General features: G+C 40.5%; 1 protein-coding gene across 5 annotated transcripts in view; it reads left to right on the plus strand.

Moving 5' to 3' along the window:
- Nucleotides 1–18856, plus strand: part of ENOX1 (ecto-NOX disulfide-thiol exchanger 1) — a 323624-nt gene that overhangs the window by 25560 nt on the left and 279208 nt on the right. For 3 of the 5 annotated variants that reach the window (XM_082602440.1, XM_082602436.1, XM_082602438.1), the window contains exon 2: nt 7990–8180. The exons of 1 other annotated variant lie outside the window; for it this stretch is intronic. In XM_082602440.1, coding sequence (XP_082458566.1) covers nt 8048–8180 — 133 coding nt within the window. In that variant the 5' untranslated portion in view covers nt 7990–8047. The remainder of the gene's footprint in view (nt 1–7989; nt 8181–18856) is intronic. One more of the 5 variants, XM_082602437.1, reaches the window with a different exon arrangement.

Raw genomic sequence — 18856 nt, forward strand, 5'->3', positions numbered from 1 at the left:
AATCAGTTATACATATTCCTATATCCCCTCTTCTTTGGTTTTCCTCCCCATTTAGGTCACCACAGAGCACTGAGTAGAGTTCCCTGTGCTATACAGTAGGTTCTCATTAGTTATCTATTTTATACAGAGTGTCAATAGTGCATATATGTCAATCCCAATCTCCCAATTCATCCCACCCCCCTTTCCCCCTTGATATCCATATGTTTGTTCTCTATGTCTTTGTCTCTATTTCTGCTTTGTAAATAAGATTGTCTATACCAATTTTTTCAGATTCCACATATATGTATTAGTATACAATATTTGTCTTTCTCTTTCTAACTTACTTCAAAAGTGAATAACAGTCAATTCAATCAGTATGTATATACAAAATATTGAGGGTTGTTAGGTTTTATGCCTTTAAATTACAGAAAAATTGACATGGTGCTTACTTTACAGTAAATGAAACAGGTACTGTAATGTGCCTTTTCAGGCTGCGGGTGTTGGAAGGAGTTGTCAGTAAAGCTGGCCGCATACATTTGTCTTCATTAGTCATTCCAGGGTGATGCTTTCTGATGCAGGTGGCCCAGCTATTCTCAGGCACTTTAATTTGCCAATTATTATACCCATGGCTAAGAACAGATAGTGATTAGTTTCACATTTTGCTCACTGGGCAGCTTAATGTTCTTGTCACCTTACATTGAGTTTTAAATGTGCAAAGCATAAAGAGTGTCAAACGTTTTTCTCAGACTTGGGGGTTGGGTGTGTGGGAGGGTCATACCTAGTAACTTGAGTTGCTTCTGGATACAGAAATGGAAGGGCCTGATGATTAATAAAAGAACAAGATAATATAGCAAAAGTACATCCAGGAAGGTAACGTGTGTACGTGTGTACATTACCTTTCTTAACTTATTTCATCCCTTAGATGTCTCTTTCTTTTCTTTCAAAGAAGCACCACTTGCTAGTTTATGGAATATGCATGCTAGCTTGGATGGGTTAGATTACTACCATTTAATGAAACAGAGAGAATGGTAGAATGTTATTTACAAAATAGCACTCAACCTTAATAATTTCCTTCTTTGAATATCCTCAGGCAACACAGGTTACCCAAAACACAGAATGAGATGCATCATAAAATTGACATAATGAATATTCACTACCTTATGTTTTGGACAACTTTGCTCCAGCTTGACTCACTAATGCCTTCTTTTAAAAATTGCAGTAGAAAGGTAGAAAAGCTCCCTTTGGAAAAAACTAAAACCACACTGGCAGTTTTGTCTGCTGTTCTTTTGCTTAATTGCCTGGGAGTGAAGTTGACTCATTTATGGAGATTTAACCCAGTACCATTATTAGAAAAGATTATTTAACATTATAAGAAGGCATGGGGAAATATCAGGCACACAGTATCCCAAACATAAACTTTATTTCCTATCCTCTTGAAGAATTTGTTTGCATATAATGTTGTTCACACCACTGATAACAGAAAGTGTATTTAATAACTACTCAGAATTAATATGCTGTAGTATGCATGGCTGCCTAATTTAATTTATCTCTGATTAAGCCTATTATGTTTGAGATCACTTTACAGAAGAGATTTTTTTTTTTTTGGCCAGCTGTAAGCTTATTTGAATTGTAATATAAGTTAATAATGTGTGAAATACCAGTGGTGCCTACTTCTCAGCGTTCTTTTTGCCAACTGACTTCCTGAGCTGATGCATACCCAGATCGTTCATACCCATACCCATTTAGTTCCTATCTTGCATGAAGGCCAGATATTGGAATAAATATGAAAATTAACTATTTTAGGGGTCAAGGTCAAATGGCACAGTGTTGCTTTAATTCTGAAATCCAGAGAGAAGGCCATCGCATTATAAAAGTAATTGAAAATCAATGACTGATAATCACATAACATGACATAAAAGACAACACATAACTTTTGCTTGATTTTTGTCCTAAATGTATCCCCTCAACATTAAATAATCATCCGATCAGATAGAGTAGGAACCTCAAGCGTTTGGCAATGAAGTAAGCAGCTTTTGCCTTGATGCCTGGGTAATTAGGTCTCTTTGGTGGGCCCAGCATGAGAGGGAAGGGACTTGAACTATTGCTGCTGTTCTGTGGCGTGTTCTCTGTGTTGTACACCAAGCTTGTCTTTATGCTTCGGCTGAACCAACTGTTTCATCTGCCAGGTTAGTTCTTCTTTTCAATGTCAGGAGTGGTTATCACCAAAACAAGTGATAGGGCTGATTATGTCCCCTTGCTCAGCAATTTGCCTCTTATAGTTTGTGTTGCTCAGAATGTGAACTTTATTATTTGTGTATATGTTTAAATTTGGTAGTCCGATTGCTTCTTACCCACTCTCTGCTTGGAAGGCCCTTTCTGGCCTTCTAATTAGAATCCTACCTAGTCCTCAAAGGCCTTCTTTAAATCCTACCTGCTCTGTGCAGATTTCCCAACCGTCTCAGGCCATAGCCGTTTCCTCTTTGAGCTCCTCGTGAGGTCCTTTGCTTGATCATTTAGTCACCTTCCTGTGTTTTACAGTGAGCTGTCTGAAGGCAGAGACCCTGAGTTTGAAATCTCTGTGGTCCCACAGTACCTGCCTAACACAGTTTCTTGTGCAAAAAAATTATGTCAGTAGATGGTGGTGATTGATAATCATGACAAGGGAGAAACATACCATGAACCCTAGGTGAATACATTTAAAGTTAGTTTGTGGGTTCTCATTTGTTTTAAATATGAAGTGGAAACTTGCAGGCAATATTTTAAAAGTCAGAGATAATAAAGTAGATTTCTCCTTGCTTTGAATGGCTCTTGCTAGACCTATAGTTTGAATCTCAGAATGGATGCAAAGCAGTGTTTCTTAGACCTGAGTAACAGTAGAATAAGCATGGGAATTTTAGACATATATGCCGATGACTGGGACTTACCTCCAGATCAGTTAAATCAGGGAATAGTATCATTTAAAAAAGAAAAAAAAAAAAGAAAAAAGAAAGCTAACCAGATGGTTTTAGTAAGAAGCCACAACTGAGAACCACTGGTGTAAGAGAAAGTTAAGCTAAGGTCATTAAATGCATTCATCCATCTGCTGTTGGATGGCTTTCTGCAGCTGTTTAGCGATGAAAGAAGAGTGCTTCTAATAGGGGGGTTAAAATGACAACCTTCTGATGCAGGCATCCATTGCCACTTCCAGTCCTTCTCTCAAGCTACCCACCAAGGTGACCCACAGTCTCCATTTGTCAGGGACTGTGCTAGTTTTAGCACAGGAAGTCCTGCACAGTGGGAAACCCCTCAGTTGGTCACCCTACTACTAAGACACCCATCCTTCGGATTCTACAGAATTGCTTTCTGAAAAACTTCCTCTTGAGAAGAAGGAAAAGTATTTTGGGGGTGGGAATAGAGTATTTTATGAAAATATAGAAATAATTAGAACACTTTCAAACCTTAGCAGCCTTGAGGGGCAGGAGACATATCAAGAGAGAAAGGAAACACATTGCAACAGGTTCTAATAGAATTCCTACAATTAAAGTGAAACAGGGGGGCTTCATTGCATGTAGTTAATTAAAGAGCATCAAAATATTCATTCACTTTTATCTCCACTATGTAGATAAATTAAGAATGATTTTGTAATGTAGGAAGGCATTAAACGAAAATTTGTAAAAATAAAATTTGTAAATATAATCAACTAAATTATAAGCTACTTGAGGCTAGTTATTTTTAAAAGTAAGAAAACAGAGACTTACTGAAGGCTACATGGAAAGTTACTGACAGAGCATCTGGCTCCTAGATCTTTTTCTGGTAGGTTCTTTGGCCTCTTTCCTACTATATCCTTTCATTCCCAGCAAACACTTTGCACAGTCTTTTCCTTTCAGATAAAAGTAAATGTTGGTAGATTGATAGAAAAAGTGAACATATTTTACTATTAGAAATAATTTAACTGTTGGATTTGTAATTGTAGCATGAAAATGTATTCATCATGAACACACATTTGAGTTTTATTCTGGTATCACGGTTCAGTCCTGCAGTCTAAGGATTAATTTATCCCACAGTTATTTTCCATTCCAGTCACGTTGATCACCAAGCAGCCAGTCCGATCACTACATGGTTGATTCATTTCATTCACTGATTGCCAAAATTGCCAGATGTGTCCCAGTAATATGTCTGTCTTCATTGGCAGCAGTTCAGTGGATGCTTTGGTGATCAGCTGCTCAAGACACTGACGGTACCACATAGATGAAATGTTAAACTATACTTAGAAATATCTGGTTTCACTGGAATGGCGTTAGATTTTTCTCCCACTCTAAAAGTTATATGCTGCTATAGGAGAAAGCATCAATAAATGAAACTTCCCACACGTCACATTTACCCTTTTCTCCTTAACCAAACATTTACATGAAGTAGTAAAACTCAGAGCAGCATATTATAGAATGAGAAACTGCAGATCAGCTCATCCGTCTTTTCCAAAATATGCTAATATTTTGGGGGGGAAAATGGGGAGGATTTGTAGGCGGATAAGTTTGTAATATGCCAGGTAAAACAAAATCAAACTGCTGCCTTAAATGGGGGACGGGTCAAGCATGGGATGAAGGGGTCATATTCCAAAATTATCCAGCCACAGAACTCTTTATTGTGAACATCTGGAGGGACGTCATCCAACCTCCTAATTTTATAGTTAAATAAACTACAAAAAGGTTAAGGAACTGATCCAAAGTCAAATACTTTGTTTAACTTTTTTTCCAGGCCTCCTCCCCACACCCCTACTTTCACATTGCTTTTCCAGGCCTCCTCCCCATACCCCTACTTTCACATTGCTTTCCCTAATTGTCTGTAAGAACTTCCCCGTTGCTTTTCAGTGGCTGACAAGTTGCTTCTAGTTGACCAGCATACCAGTGATCTGATGCCTAAAAATGGAAGTGAAAACTCTTCACTTAGAAAGTGTATTTTTAGAGTTAAGGTGTCAATATCTTCTCATGTTCTGATTTTAATAGCTTTTATTTATTGGACACCTACAATATGTCAGGTTCTTTATATGCATTTTACAATTTCATGCACATAACAGCCTGCAAAATAGATAATAGTATGTCCATTTTCCTTGTGGGGAGGTTATCAGCTCCCTGAAGGTCATACATTCAATAAGTGGAAGAGTTGGGATGCAAAACAAGGTCAGTCTGACTACAAAGTTTTTCATCTTATCAAGCTCAAAGATGTGATTACACCTACATTAGAAGCATTCCTGTTGACAACATGGTTAACTTTTTAAAAGCTTATTGGCTCATAATTGAGTGTGGCACAGAATAAAGAGGACTACATAATTTTAGGTAGACAAATTTGTAAGAAATATACTCAGGAAAATAAAAATATCTTCAACTAATATATTAAAAGGAGAACCAGCAAGCTGACTTAAATTTGTTTGGGGGATGAGGTGAGGAATACATATATATATATGCAATAAAAGGGTGAGTACATAATTAGAAGGTGATCTGTGTATGTAACTGTGAGAATTTCTTATGTGGATAGTTTCTTGCTGGATAATGGTGATTTTTTGGTATGAATTTTGGGTGCAAGTTGTTGAATGAATGACTGGAGTTTCACAGCTAATGTTCAGGGCAGAAATTACTCAACTGCCTTCCAAGTGAGTGATCATTGTTTAGTTATCTTAAAGGCAGATGATTTTCTGCAGTCTCTTTTCTTATTTAATAAACGTACATAGCTTTTCTTAAAATATTTATTTAGGCCAATCCTCTCATGATTCTATTTTTAAATCATTTTCTTGATGTCTGTTTCTTTCTTTTATTCCTCCCCCATCCCTCCATCTCTCCCTCCTCCCTTCCCTTCCCTCCCTCCCTCCCTCCCTTCCTTCCTTCATATTTAAAAATTGATGTGGCATCTGCCTCAAACTGACTATTGGTCCAAATTTCTAGAGCCAAGATAATAATGAGATTCTATAAAGATAAATTTATGGAGGAGTTTAACTCACTTTGCCTGGTACTCCCTAGAAAGTCTCAGAGAATTAAAATGATTTCAGTAATAACCTACCTGAAAGTATTACAGTTGTTATGTAGTTAGTAGTTGATTTAGGGCAACACCTAAAGTTCTCTGGATAAATTTTCTAGAGTGAAGTACATAATAAGTACATAAGTACAAAGTAAAATTTATAAGACTGGTAACTTGTCATTCCGTCAGATTGAACACATACATTTATATCTTCTAATTCCAAAAATCTCCCTAAAATTTCAGCAAAGAACTTAAAAAAAGCTATACACAGATTGAGAGTGAGAGAGAACAGAGGTGGAGGTGGTACTAAACAAGAGGTGTCAGCAAACTTTGGGAAGATGGCCCAGTGATGGAGGGGGAGTGGCTGAGGGGTACTGAGAGAAGCCTGCAGATTGATTCTTCAGGACCCTGGGGAGACTTAAGAAGGGTGTGAGGGAGAGCCTGGAAAAGGGGGGACTAATTCACAGTAGTTACAGAGTAGTTAGTAGTTAGTAGTACTTAGTGGAATGGAGTGCAGGGACTAGCTCGGCCCTGTTCCTCTCCCACCCTCACACTGCCACTACCAAATCTCCATCCCTGCTGGAGGCTTGAGGCACAGTCTTGGGCTAAACTGAATCAGAGATGCTCTGGACTCAGGGAAACGAGGCCCAGGATAGAGAGGTGAAACCAGGAGAATTAAGTGAAACTCTGTAGAGTGAACAGGTGAGACCCTTCTGGACTGTTCTACAGTGTATCTCCCAAAGCACCTGTAGCCAGGGACAGGCTCTTTATTTTTTTATTTGATTTTTATTTTATATTGGAGCATAGCTGATTAACAATGTTGTGTTAGTTTCAGGACAGCAAAGTGATTTGGTTATACATATACATGTATCTATTCTTTTCCATATTCTTTTGGGACAGGCTCTTTAGACAGCAGTTTAAAGGATTCTTATCTAGAGAAACTGAATGACTCAAAGAAATGACCTGACTGGCATTTGGAGTCCCTATCGGAATGGGTAGATACCTACCCAGTTACCTCACGGACGCCTGCCAGGTGATATGCACACCCTGCCAGGGTTTCTAATCAGTTGTGTAGGGACTCACTGTACCTAAATATAAATAAATTGTATATTTTCTTTATATATAAGTGTTGCATATATATGTGAAAGTCTTAAATATAAATGAATAGTGAGAGGATCACCAGATATTTGAGTATGGCTCCCAACAGAAAATATAGAGTAAAATATCGAGAGCAAAACAGAGAGAGAAACGGGTTGGGGGGCTTGGAAAAACATAGATAATTCAAGAAGCGAAAGAAGAGCTTTTAAAAATCTATAGTATCTTCAGAAAGATGGGAGACAATATTATATCCATGAAATAAAAGGTAAATTCTATAAAAAAGAAACAGAAAATAAGAAAGAGATCTTGGAAATTCAACTCAGAGTTAAAAAAAATATTCAGAGGTGTAAAAGGTAAAGTCAAGCAGACTTTCTAGAAAGCAGATTAACAGGCAAAGATGGATAGTTGGGTGGGAAAAAGAAGGTAAAAAAGGTATTGGATCAGTCCACAGGTTCAGCATTTCACTACAGAGGTTTCAAAAGAAGAAAATAGATTAAATGGTGGGGAGACAAGTATCAAAGAATAATTCAAGACAAATTGCAAACCAGAACAACAGGAATTTCCAACTTTAAAGGGAAGAGAAAGTGCCCAGAACAATGGATAAGAAAATATCCTCATTAAGGTTTTTTTACTATGAGATTTCAGAAAACCAGGGACTAAAAAGAAGATTCCTAAACCTTCCAGAGAAATAAAACAGGTCACAGGTAAAAGAGCAGGAGAACCAGTGGCCTCAGGCTTCTCAACTGCAACACTGGATGCTAGAAGACAGTGAAACTCAGCCTGCAAAATTCTGAGGGGAACGAATTTTTACTTAGAATTAAATGACAAGCTTAATTAGCAAGCACGCGTGAGAGTAGAATTAAGACTTTTTCAGACACGCAAGGAAGGTCTCAACAAACTTACCTCCCATGTACCTTTTCTTAGGAAGCTACTAGAGAATGAGCTCCACAAAGATGAGGATGTAAACCAGAAAGAGGAAACCATGGGATCCAGGAAGCGGGGGACCCAACACAGGCGAGAGGCACAGGGATTTCGCAAGATGGTGTTAAAAAGAAGCCCCAGGACAACAGGTGGGCAGCTGGCCTGGGAAACCACTAGACCGGACGGACTCAATGGTAGGCTTGTGGAGGGAAAAACAGATCTGAGAGATTCATTGGTTGAGTTGCTCATGCCAAAAATGATTTTAGTAGGGCTTTTCTAGTTCCTTTGAAAAGGTCAAGAGTGATTAGTAATAGATACACACAAGAAGGAAGGAAGAAAAAGGTAGCACCAGGAAAAAAATATTGAACAAGCTAGGAAGTGCGTTCTTATACTGCGTGGCTCAGTAGTAAACAATATTACGTGGTCACAACAATGTAAACATAGAATATCGATTTAACCCCAAACTGCAGTTTAATCAACTGGAAAGATGGGGGAAGAACGCTTGTTGGGAAGTGGTGATGGTGTAGCAGTGTCAAGTTTTCCTCATTTTGCAGAGTAGTAAGACATTAGATAATCTCTAAAAGTGCTCATTTAAGAAATACCAGTGTACATATATCACTTAAATATATGGAATCAAATATCAGAATTGAAAGTTAAAAGTGGTGTCCTTTCTTTCCCATGACAGGATTCAACCTCCTTGACGGGGGGAGAGCTGGGTTAGACTTACTGGTTAGTCTTCCTGCCCTGGGCCAGCCCATAGATTAACCAAACTTGAGAACAACTGCTTGGGGCAAAAGTCTTACCCGTATAGGAGGCTACTCGCTCTGGCAAGTCATTATCTTTCACAGTAAAAGCAAACAACAAACAAAAAAAAGGTTTCTGGGGAGCTCGGAGGGGATGGTGGAGACAGGTGGGGATGGCTGGTTTTGATTATAGGCCTCTTACAGAGTACTTGCTTTTTTAAGCTACAGGTGTATATTACTTTGATAAGTATTAAGTTGTTTTCTTAAATTACTGGAATTGGAAATAGAGGTTATAAAACCAAAGTGTGCAGTACCCCTCCGCCCCATAAAAGCAAAAACAGAAAAAGAGGAAGAGGTTGATGGTGCTTTTCTTGACGTCTTTCAAGACTCATTTACTTATCTCATATCTGACTTCAAGGTGGGAGCCTCAGAACCCTCTGCCATTCTCACTCCAACGAGCATCTCCTGTCATCTGCGACCACCCTCCATATTCTGTGTTTAAGCTCTTAGTGGGCTGCTTCGTGTTCCCTTTATAATACCTGTATTTTCCCTCACCTGGGCCTTTGCTTGCTGTGCAGTTATATTCACCTTCCATTCAGACATGTTCCCAAAACACACACACATACACGCATGCATGCACACACACACGTATCCCTTCCCAAAGTCCCCTGGTTCCACCTGCATCCCTACCTGTTTATATCTCAGCCAGGATCCCTCTCTGGACCATAACATCCTCCCCTTTCCTTCAATTCCTGTTACATTGTCCTTGGCACCACTGACTGATCACACACTGCTTTCAATCACGGTCATTTTTTCCCTTGTCCAGTCTTTGTTAAGAGCTAGCAGGTGGCAAGTGCAGGAACCATACTGCACAGATATTTATTCCTTCTACAGAGCCCGGCAGAGTGCTGACATAATCCAGGTACTACCTCAGATAATAATTAAATGCATAAATGAATCTTTCATTAAATGTGAAATATGTTCAGTCCTATGGCCCAATGCTAAACATCTGTATCCATGTAAATAAATATTACAAGAAGGTAAGGAGTTTTTGTTCCTTATTGTTTTAAGGAAGCTTACGTGCTTTCTCCTAAAAGAGGAAGATTGTACTCAGAGCCCAGATGGTTAACTGCTCCCTAAAATTTGTGCTTGTGCTTCCTTTGTGGGGAATGTGGAAAACTTGTCACCTGGAGGGTTTGTTTTTGACTCCGCAGGGGTTACAGGGTAGCCTGGCATTGAGGAAAATGTTGCAAGTAGGTTGTCGCCTTGCCCTCAGGGTAGAGAAGCTCCTAGACAGCCCCCTGCACCTGGTGGATGTAGCCCTGCCTAAGATATGGCAGAAGGAAAACCACTAATATGAAGCAGGCATTCAGTGACTACTCAGTTATAACATGGCCACCTGGTCGAGCGGCACACAAGGGCTCCCAGCCACAGCTTCACGTCTAATTGCTCTTTCTACTTCATCAGGCTTTATACCATGCTCCCCAGATCTCCTTATGACCACTCAAACGATCACCTAATAAGTTCAATAACAAGCTTAATCTAAAACATTCCCTTTGCCTAAGTAACAGAATGCCCATCAGTATTATGGTATGTGCACACAGTGGAGTACTATGGAGCCATTAATAAGAATGAGGTAGATCTTTAAGTTGTGATACGGCAAGGGCTTTAACATATATTGCTAAAGGAAAAAGTAAATGTGGAATAGGATGACCTCCTTCATGTCTCTACTCAAATACCATCTTTTCCATGAGGCCTTCCTTAACCACTGCATTTATCACTGCAAATGTTCCCCGCCCCGCCCCCTCACTCCACCGGCTTTTTCTTCATTATCATTTATCCTTACTTGACATAATGTTTATTTCACTCTTTTGTTTATGCTCTAGCTCCCCTACTGGAATGTGAGGTGCATGAGGGATGTTGCATATTTTGCTTACTCCTTTTCACCCTGGAAAAATGAATGGCTGGGTGAATGAATTTGTATGAAAAAGTTTATTATTTGCATAGAAGGTTACTATTTGCCCAGAATTTCTAGACGGCTACACAAACCTAATGGTAGTTCTCTCTGCGCAATAGAAATGGAAGCACATGGGAGGAAGGCAGACTTCTGTTGTTTATATCTTACCATGGACTTGCGTCACTTTTTAAGATAAAGACACTAGTGTAATAGGGAATCCCATGTGAAGTGTTTCTCGAATAGCTATAATAAAATATAAGTTATTTAGTCAACACCATTTCTTTCTGGTCCTGAAATAATGAACATCATTCAGAATTTCTCTTCTGTTCAGAATTCAAGTTGTAAATGGTCCATGATTCAAGTCCACACTTTATATTTTACGAAGCCTTTACCAACAGAGACATTTTATTTTCCACTGGAGTGGAACCATCTGTACGTATGTCGTGGTGGGAAAAAATTCAGGTTTTGGGCCAGATACATTTGTATCTTCTGACTTTCAGCTAAGTGACCTGGGCAGGTTACTTAACTACCCTGAGTCTCAGTTCCCTTCCCTGTAACACTGGGATAATTTTTCCTAAGAGCAAAGGATGTTGTCCAAGCAAAACAAGATGAAGTCTGTGTATTCAGGGCCAAGCAGTACCTGGTTCAAAGCAGGGTTTGGCAAGTGTCAGATTCTTCCCTCTTCCCTGCAGAAGGTAACCAAGGGGTATTCTTATCCCTAACTATTCAAAGCATGGCCCCAACATCACCAAGGACTTTATTAGAAATGCAAAATCTCAGGACTTCCCTGGTGGTCCAGTGGTTAAGACTCCATGCTTCCACTGCAGAGGCTGCAGGTTTGATCCCTGGTGGGGGAAGTTACCCATGCCGTGGGGCATGGCCAAAAAAAAAAAAAAGAAAAAAGAAAAATCTCAACGCCCACCTGACCTAATGAATCAGAACCTGTAGTTTAACAGAATACCCAGGTGATTCCTATGCACATTAAAGTTTGAGAAGCTCTGTTTTTATGCTTCTTACAAGTGTTTCAGACAGGCTTGTATTAATCTTATTTTTATCTTCTGTATTTTATAAGATGTATTCTGACATCTTAGAGTCTTGCAGGTGCCAAGGAGGCACTGCCCTTCCCAGGGTTAGCTAATTCCTAGAGACAGCAAACAGCTTGCCTGGGAGCACACCTCAGATTGCCAAGTGAACCAATCTGGAGGCCACGCCCACACCTGCCCCTTTTTATCAGGCTCCTGCAGTCCAGAACACTATCCCCCTGCCCTAAATCACACCAGGGCCAGGTACTGGACAATTAGGAATCATCCCTATGCCCCAGAACGCACTGAGATTATTTAAGCTATCCAGTCCTAAACCTTCTTAGCCTGCAGAAACCACAGGAAAGGCTTTTGCCCACGTTTTCTCCTTATTTCCTCTCCTCCTGAGCAACCCTGGTACCTCTCCATGTGGCCCTGCATGGCCTGATGTGGCACTTCATGCCTCTTCCTCTTGGAAACTATATGTAACAAACTATCTTTTCTGTGGCAAGCATCTCCTAACCTGTTCCCCATACCACACCTGCATAAAACCACAAGCCTGGATACATTTAAAAACAGGGCTGCCGGGTTCTATGCCACTTTTAAACTTTTTTCCTGGGTTGAATGCCACTTGCCAGTCCTTCCCATTCACCTTGCCAACTTTGGTTTCATTTGGAGAAGCGTGAGGGTGCCCAGCAGAGCCAGATGTTCTGGTGGGGCATGACTAACAGGCTGAAACACAGGAGGATGCTAAGCCACTTCATCAGCCTGAACTTACTTTTAAATAAAGATGATCAAAGATAGCCATGAACAAGGTTGTACATCTGCTTAATGCAGTCTGACTACATTGAATGTCAGTAATGGTCCTTAAGCATGAGCTTTGTACGCTCCAGAAACTGTTAATACAAATGACTAAGACCTATATACATTAATGTGTATAAAATAGATAACTAATAAGAACCTGCTGTATAAAGAAATAAAATTCAAAAAAAAATAGTAAAGAGTAAAAAAACCAAAACAAATGATTAAGACCTCCAAGATCGTGGAACTGTTTGAATTGAAACACACAAACTTTTTTACAGTATTCTGAGATGTCAAGGAAACGAATGAAAACCTGCCATCCACATCCATTTATTTCTTCCCTGTGGCTTCTTAATATGGTGCATATGTTTTAGGTAGAAATAACTCCTACCAGGGAGCGGCTGTCCTGTCACGAAGCAGCTTCCCTTTCCACATTTGCCTTTACCTCTTCTCTCTTCTGTTTTGAAAAGAATCTTGGTATATGGAAGTGAGCTAACTGAAGCTGAAGTTAATAAAAGCAAATATTAAAAGAACATAAAGGGACTTTTCTCCCTATGACTCAAAGAAAAAAAATGCAATAAGGAATATCTATTTCAGAAATATTTCACATGTGTTAGATAAGATAATGAGAATAGAAGATAATAATTTCATAGTAACTTTTCCCTTACAAAAATTTGTACTACAATTTTATTAAGGAATTAGGATTTGATTAGCAACTTTTAATTAGAAATATTAGACAAGGAAATTTTCCATTATTTTATGGCTATCCATTTTGCTTCCATAAAAAAATAAACCCACACACACAGAGGTAACTATGTGAGGTGACGGGTATGTTATTTAACTTTATTGTGGTAATCATTTCACAATATTTGTGCACTGATGAAAAATTAATCAATAGTCAATCTAAGAAAAAACTGTAAATTTTATTCAAACCAACCTGAGGATTATAACCCGAGAGACAGTGTCTCAGAGAGCTCTGAGAACTGTTCTGAAGAGGTAAAGGGGGAAGGTCAGTGTATATGTCATTTTGGAGAAGGGGGTACATGCAATCAAGCACACATCTTGGTAGAAGGTTACTGCTATTTGTAAGGAACAGAAATAGTTAATAGTTTTAGTGCTTTTCTTTTTTTTTTTTAATTAATTAATTTATTTATCTTTGCTGTGTTGGGTCTTCGTTTCTGTGTGAGGGCTTTCTGTAGTTGCGGTGAGCAGGGGCCACTCTTCATCGCAGTGCGCTGGCCTCTCAGTATCGCGGCCTCTCTTGTTGCGGAGCACAGGCTCCAGACGCACAGGCTCAGCAGTTGTGGCTCACAGGCCCAGTTGCTCCGCGGCATGTGGGATCTTCCCAGACCAGGGCTCGAACCCGTGTCCCCTGCATTGGCAGGCAGATTCTCAACCACTGCACCACCAGGGAAGCCCTAGTGCTTTTCTAAGTATGGGAAGGTGCAAGAAACTGAGCTCATAAAATTTTCTCCTGAAAATATCAGCTATCTAAGGGTCAGTTCTGCCAGTTTTCCTAGAGCACAAAGTACTGCATCCTGATCTTTGCCCTGAGTTCCTTTCGGGGTGCATTATAGGTCAGTGACTGCAGTGATTAATGACTTGAGCCTTGTAGAACTGGATGGTGAACAACATTCTTTATTTTACAGTCCCCTCCTTTTCAGTCTTAATTTCTGCCAAGGTTTTGGAGGTATACCATGACCAATTTGTCCCACTATGCTAGGAATGCTCATTCCCAGGTGAGGCAAGTATTTCGTTGATGGACCACTCAGTGTGCTATTACTGGACTAGGCCCTGTTAACAGTAGCCAAAAGCCCAATTTTATAGGTAAGGGAACTGAGACTCTGGTACCGTCCAGGAGATGGTTCCCTCTTGTTGTTTCTTTCCACATCTAGGGTTGCACTATTATCTTCATGGATCTTACAGAACTCGGTATTTGGTCAGTTGTTTCAAGTCACCTCATCATCATTATTTCTTAACAGAGGCTCAGTCACACATTTGGTAATGCAAGAAACAATAATCTTGGAAAACAGGCAGAATGCAAGTAACACAATACAAGTAATACAAGAATACAAGTAATATAGCTAGTAACATTAATAAGGTCATAAGTATTTAAGCTAAGGACTTCCACTGGGGGGTACCCAATATCTCCTCAGTCTTTTGACCAATGTGGTCTGCACCAATCGCTGTCTTTAAGGGAAATGATATATTGGCTTTGTATCAGTACCTAAAGTTCAGCAGAGATGTCTGTACATACAAGGCGAGTGGCGGATCATCCTGACCCCTTACGGGATTGAGACAGGAATGTTACCTTCCAAGAAGTTACATGGCTGGTGCCAGAAGAAGAGAAATTGATCTTTATGGTTGAGCCGGCCTTTCTGCCATTGGGGAGGTCTGGTTAATGCATAAAGCAGGTGCACAGTGCACACCAGAGGGGTGGGAAGAGGCCCAAATGGGCAGAGAAAAAAATTTCTGTTTAAATTTTTCTGATTTTGCCTTCAAATATGAATTTTTATTTCATCATATATATATATCAAATCATCATGTTAAATGCATGTTATACAATTTTATTTCTCAATTATACTTTGATAACGCTGGGAGGGGAAAAAACTGATTTGTCATGATGATAAAAAGAAACTTTGGCTACAGATATCAGGATTTTGCTTTCCATACCTGGCCCTGTCAGATTCAACATTACTGCCCGAGCAGTGTCTAAAATTTGACTTGTGGTGTGGCCTGCACGAATGACAGCGTCCCCTGAAACCACCTGCTTGTTTCTCAGTAGGTATTTTGTTTGATTGCTCCTTGACCCTTTTCCAAGAAACCTAATTTGCCCAAGGGAGTCTCACACAGGAAAAGAGTGTTTGCATCTGCTTAGGGAAATGTGCCTGAAATAATGACTTATTTAGAACGAGTAACAGAATGGAATGGAATGGATTGGTAAGCCAGTTTGAGCAGGCAGAGAGCAACCCAGGCCTCATAACTCTTATAAAAGGAGTCCTGCAGCAAAGCAATTTGCCCAGACCGCCTGCCAAAACCCATCTCCCTTCAAGGAACGTTGTCTCTGTAAACTCCGTGCAAAATTCTGACTCCTACAAACGCCTCGAGGCACGCTATCTCAAGTTCCACTTATACTTCTAAGATGGTGCGGATTTCTCGGTTCAGCCCTGCAGACCCCAGGGTAGAAATTGCTCTCCGAGGTACGTTACCCATTTTAAATTTCCTCAAGCCCTTCAGATGACTGCAGAGCGCTGGGTGGTGGTAGTTCTGTGCCCGGAAATTAAGGCACTTCCTTGATGGCCAGGAGAGGTGGTGGGTGTGCTGAGGCCTGGCTTCCCCCAAGGGAGAGTTGGACTCAGCTTCTTTCTCACTTAAAATGAACCAAGGCGGTCAGAAGTAGGGAGTTAGGGAGCTGACATCCATCTAGCAGAATGAAGGATGAATTGAAGCAAAGAAAGAAGAAGAAAAGAGAAGAAAACAGAACATTGCCCCTGCATGGCTCTTTGGTGCTGCTCCATTTCCCGTTTCTGTTGCTTTATCTTTTTTCTCTTCACTTGTATGCCAAGAAGTTATAGTTGATTTGATTATAACCTTAGCCTCAGGGTTGGCAGCTCTGAAATGTCAGAGGTGACAACAGAAAGCTTCTTAAAATAAATTTTGAAAATGTGCAGCTAGATTAATTTCTTTCCATCTTAATGTTTCTCCGCTATTTAATACCAAAAAACAAACAAACAAACAAACAAAAAACACAGCCCAACCATTGACCATATTTCAGTTAGCAAGTTTAAGCTTAAATAAAGTTCTGTTTATGCAGAGTGGTATTGAGAGCTTCCCTTTTTAAAAAATTTTTTTAAATCTATCTTTGCACAATTAGCAAATTATTAAATGACCTTTCCTTCAAAGTCTGCAAGCACTTGCTTGTTTCCACTAGTAAGAGAACATGTTTTACAAGGTTCACATTGATTAATTGACAAATGCTGATAAAATCAAAGCAGGGCTAAAATGCAGTCCACCAGCATTTTAAATTACTTTTGTTCAATAATATTTCAAGTGCCTATACATTTATGGTTCACCTTTCAATAAATATTACTGTCGTAATTGAAACATCTGTTGTGGAAACGTATGTCTGAAGATGACAATCAGGAACCCCAGCTAGGACTAAGCATTTCTATATCTGTATATGCTTTTCTGCTCAATTAAAAGCACTGATTGCTGTGAGCACTTTAAAGATGGATGCTTTATATTTTATGTGAAATGAACACTAACACATTTTAATATATTTTGAAATTCAAGAACCCTTGATTGACCTAAGTATAGTGTTCCATACATTCCTAGAGAGCTTAAGCCATAAAAATAAGTAATAAATGCTCTAAACTACTAGCCTTATGCCATTCACTGAAAGCATGGCATTCCTAGCTCATTGCCACCCAGCTGTTTTGGCAGCTCTGCTGGGCTCCATTAGAGGGCCTGTAGCTTGGCTGTTTCACACTCATATGTGTTTCAGACATTGAAGATGCTTGGCCAAACCCAGATTCCCTTTTTTTACTCATAAGTAGCTGTCCAGTAGAATCTCTTGCATCTCAGGTCAAACCTGAAGGTGCCGAGGATACCAGCAGGAGAAAATATACGTTAGGTCATAGACTGTCCTGCAGAGTTCCCACACCCATCCTGTCGTGGTCCTTACTCACCGGATAGACTCAGAGATTCTGGTGCCTCAAGAACACCCTAGCATGTAGATTCAGGGCTCCAACCAATCTGATAGTTTTGTCTGGGACATCTTCAAAAGTCCTGCCTCATCCCAATTCTTGGGAAATTAGATATCTTCCAAAAGTGCCTTTGACATACTCTTCTCAACAAAGTCATTCTAACTCAGCAAATATTTGCCAATTCTGCTAGATGCCAGGCCCTGCGCTGGGCCCTGGGGATGCAGATATAAACCCAGACAGATTCTCTATCCTGAGGGAGTTTACAATATCCAATCGTAACTGTCAACATTTGCAATTTGTTATTTGAGAGATGTCTTTACATAGTTTGCCAAATTTTTTTGAGTCCCCATAGGATGCCAGGCCCCATTCTAGGTCTTCAGTAAATATTCTAAATGTTTTCTTTGTCTGGTAATCATCAGAGACCACTATGTTCTGGTGGCCCCCTGAGGCAAATCTCATTTGCGAGTCTTCTGTGGGAACCACCCCAGTTGCTGGTTACCAGGTAACAGTTGTACTCAAGAGTACCACAGCTGCCAGACCTGGATTGGTCAGTGGAACTGAATTGAGACCATCACTCTGAACTCAAAGGATGTGCCGCCCTCAGGATGGGCGTGAAGATCCTGGAGCAGGAATGTGGGGCTGGTGATAACGGACTTCAGGATAATTTGGGTCACTCAGAATCAAGCTGATTGGGGAATGTAGAGGCACATTAAACTGACAAGCCAGGGCAGAGGGCTGAGCAGAAGTCACACTGGGCCAGTAAATGGTAGAATTCCAGGTGACTGACTAGAAGGTAAGGACACAAGGCAGACTAGTGGAGGCAACCTGTTAGAACAGATCAGACAAGGTGAGTTGGAGCCGGCAGCCCAGCCAGCACGTGAGCATTCCAGAACCTCAGCCCCTGCTGCTGGCATGGGTCCAGCCATCACGAGAAGGAGACATAAGGATGATAAACAGGGAGAAAACCTCTTCCATTGAACTTGGTCACAGGAAGTAAAATGTGCTCCTAGTCACCTAGATTACAGGCTGAGAGCAGAGCGAGCAGCGCGGCAGAGAATTTCTGAGTTTGGGCTCATTGCATTCTCTCAGCCCAGACATCATTAAGACAGCGTCTGGCATGCGATAAACACCGTTCTGCCAAACTGACCTGCGTCCTGAGAGGGAGGCAGGTTCCAAAATGAAGCGGTTTGTACATGGCAATATTATAAAAATTAAATTAAACTGCCCTGGCACTTAATGGAGACCAAAGAAAAGCCACAGGAGAGTCAGACACATGAGGAGGAGGACCGTCTGTCTAAATGATACACGTATTGCCCCTGTATCGATGTTGTTCCCTCCTTCGGTTTCTTTCCTGTGGGGTGGCATTTAGCAAGGAGAGCACAGAGCTGCACAGAACTGGGAAGCTGGAAGTGTGTGTGGTGAGCTGTGAGCTGGTCGGAGATGTTTTCCTTGTGGGAGCGTTTGGGAAGAAAGAAACGAAGAGGGAAGGGTGGAGGCCTGAAGCCCTGCAGAGCTCCCAGGTTTAAGTCTGCGAGATGCCAGAATCGGGTGACTTGCTTGCAGCTCGCCCAGGATCCCTTCTGATCTTCCCTCGGGAAGGTACTGCCTGCCCGTCTCCATCGCCCAGAGGCTCTTTTATGTGGA

The sequence above is a fragment of the Mesoplodon mirus genome (assembly GCF_964341445.2).
Source record: "Mesoplodon mirus genome assembly, chromosome: 17".
NCBI classification, from domain to species: Eukaryota; Metazoa; Chordata; class Mammalia; order Artiodactyla; family Ziphiidae; genus Mesoplodon; species Mesoplodon mirus.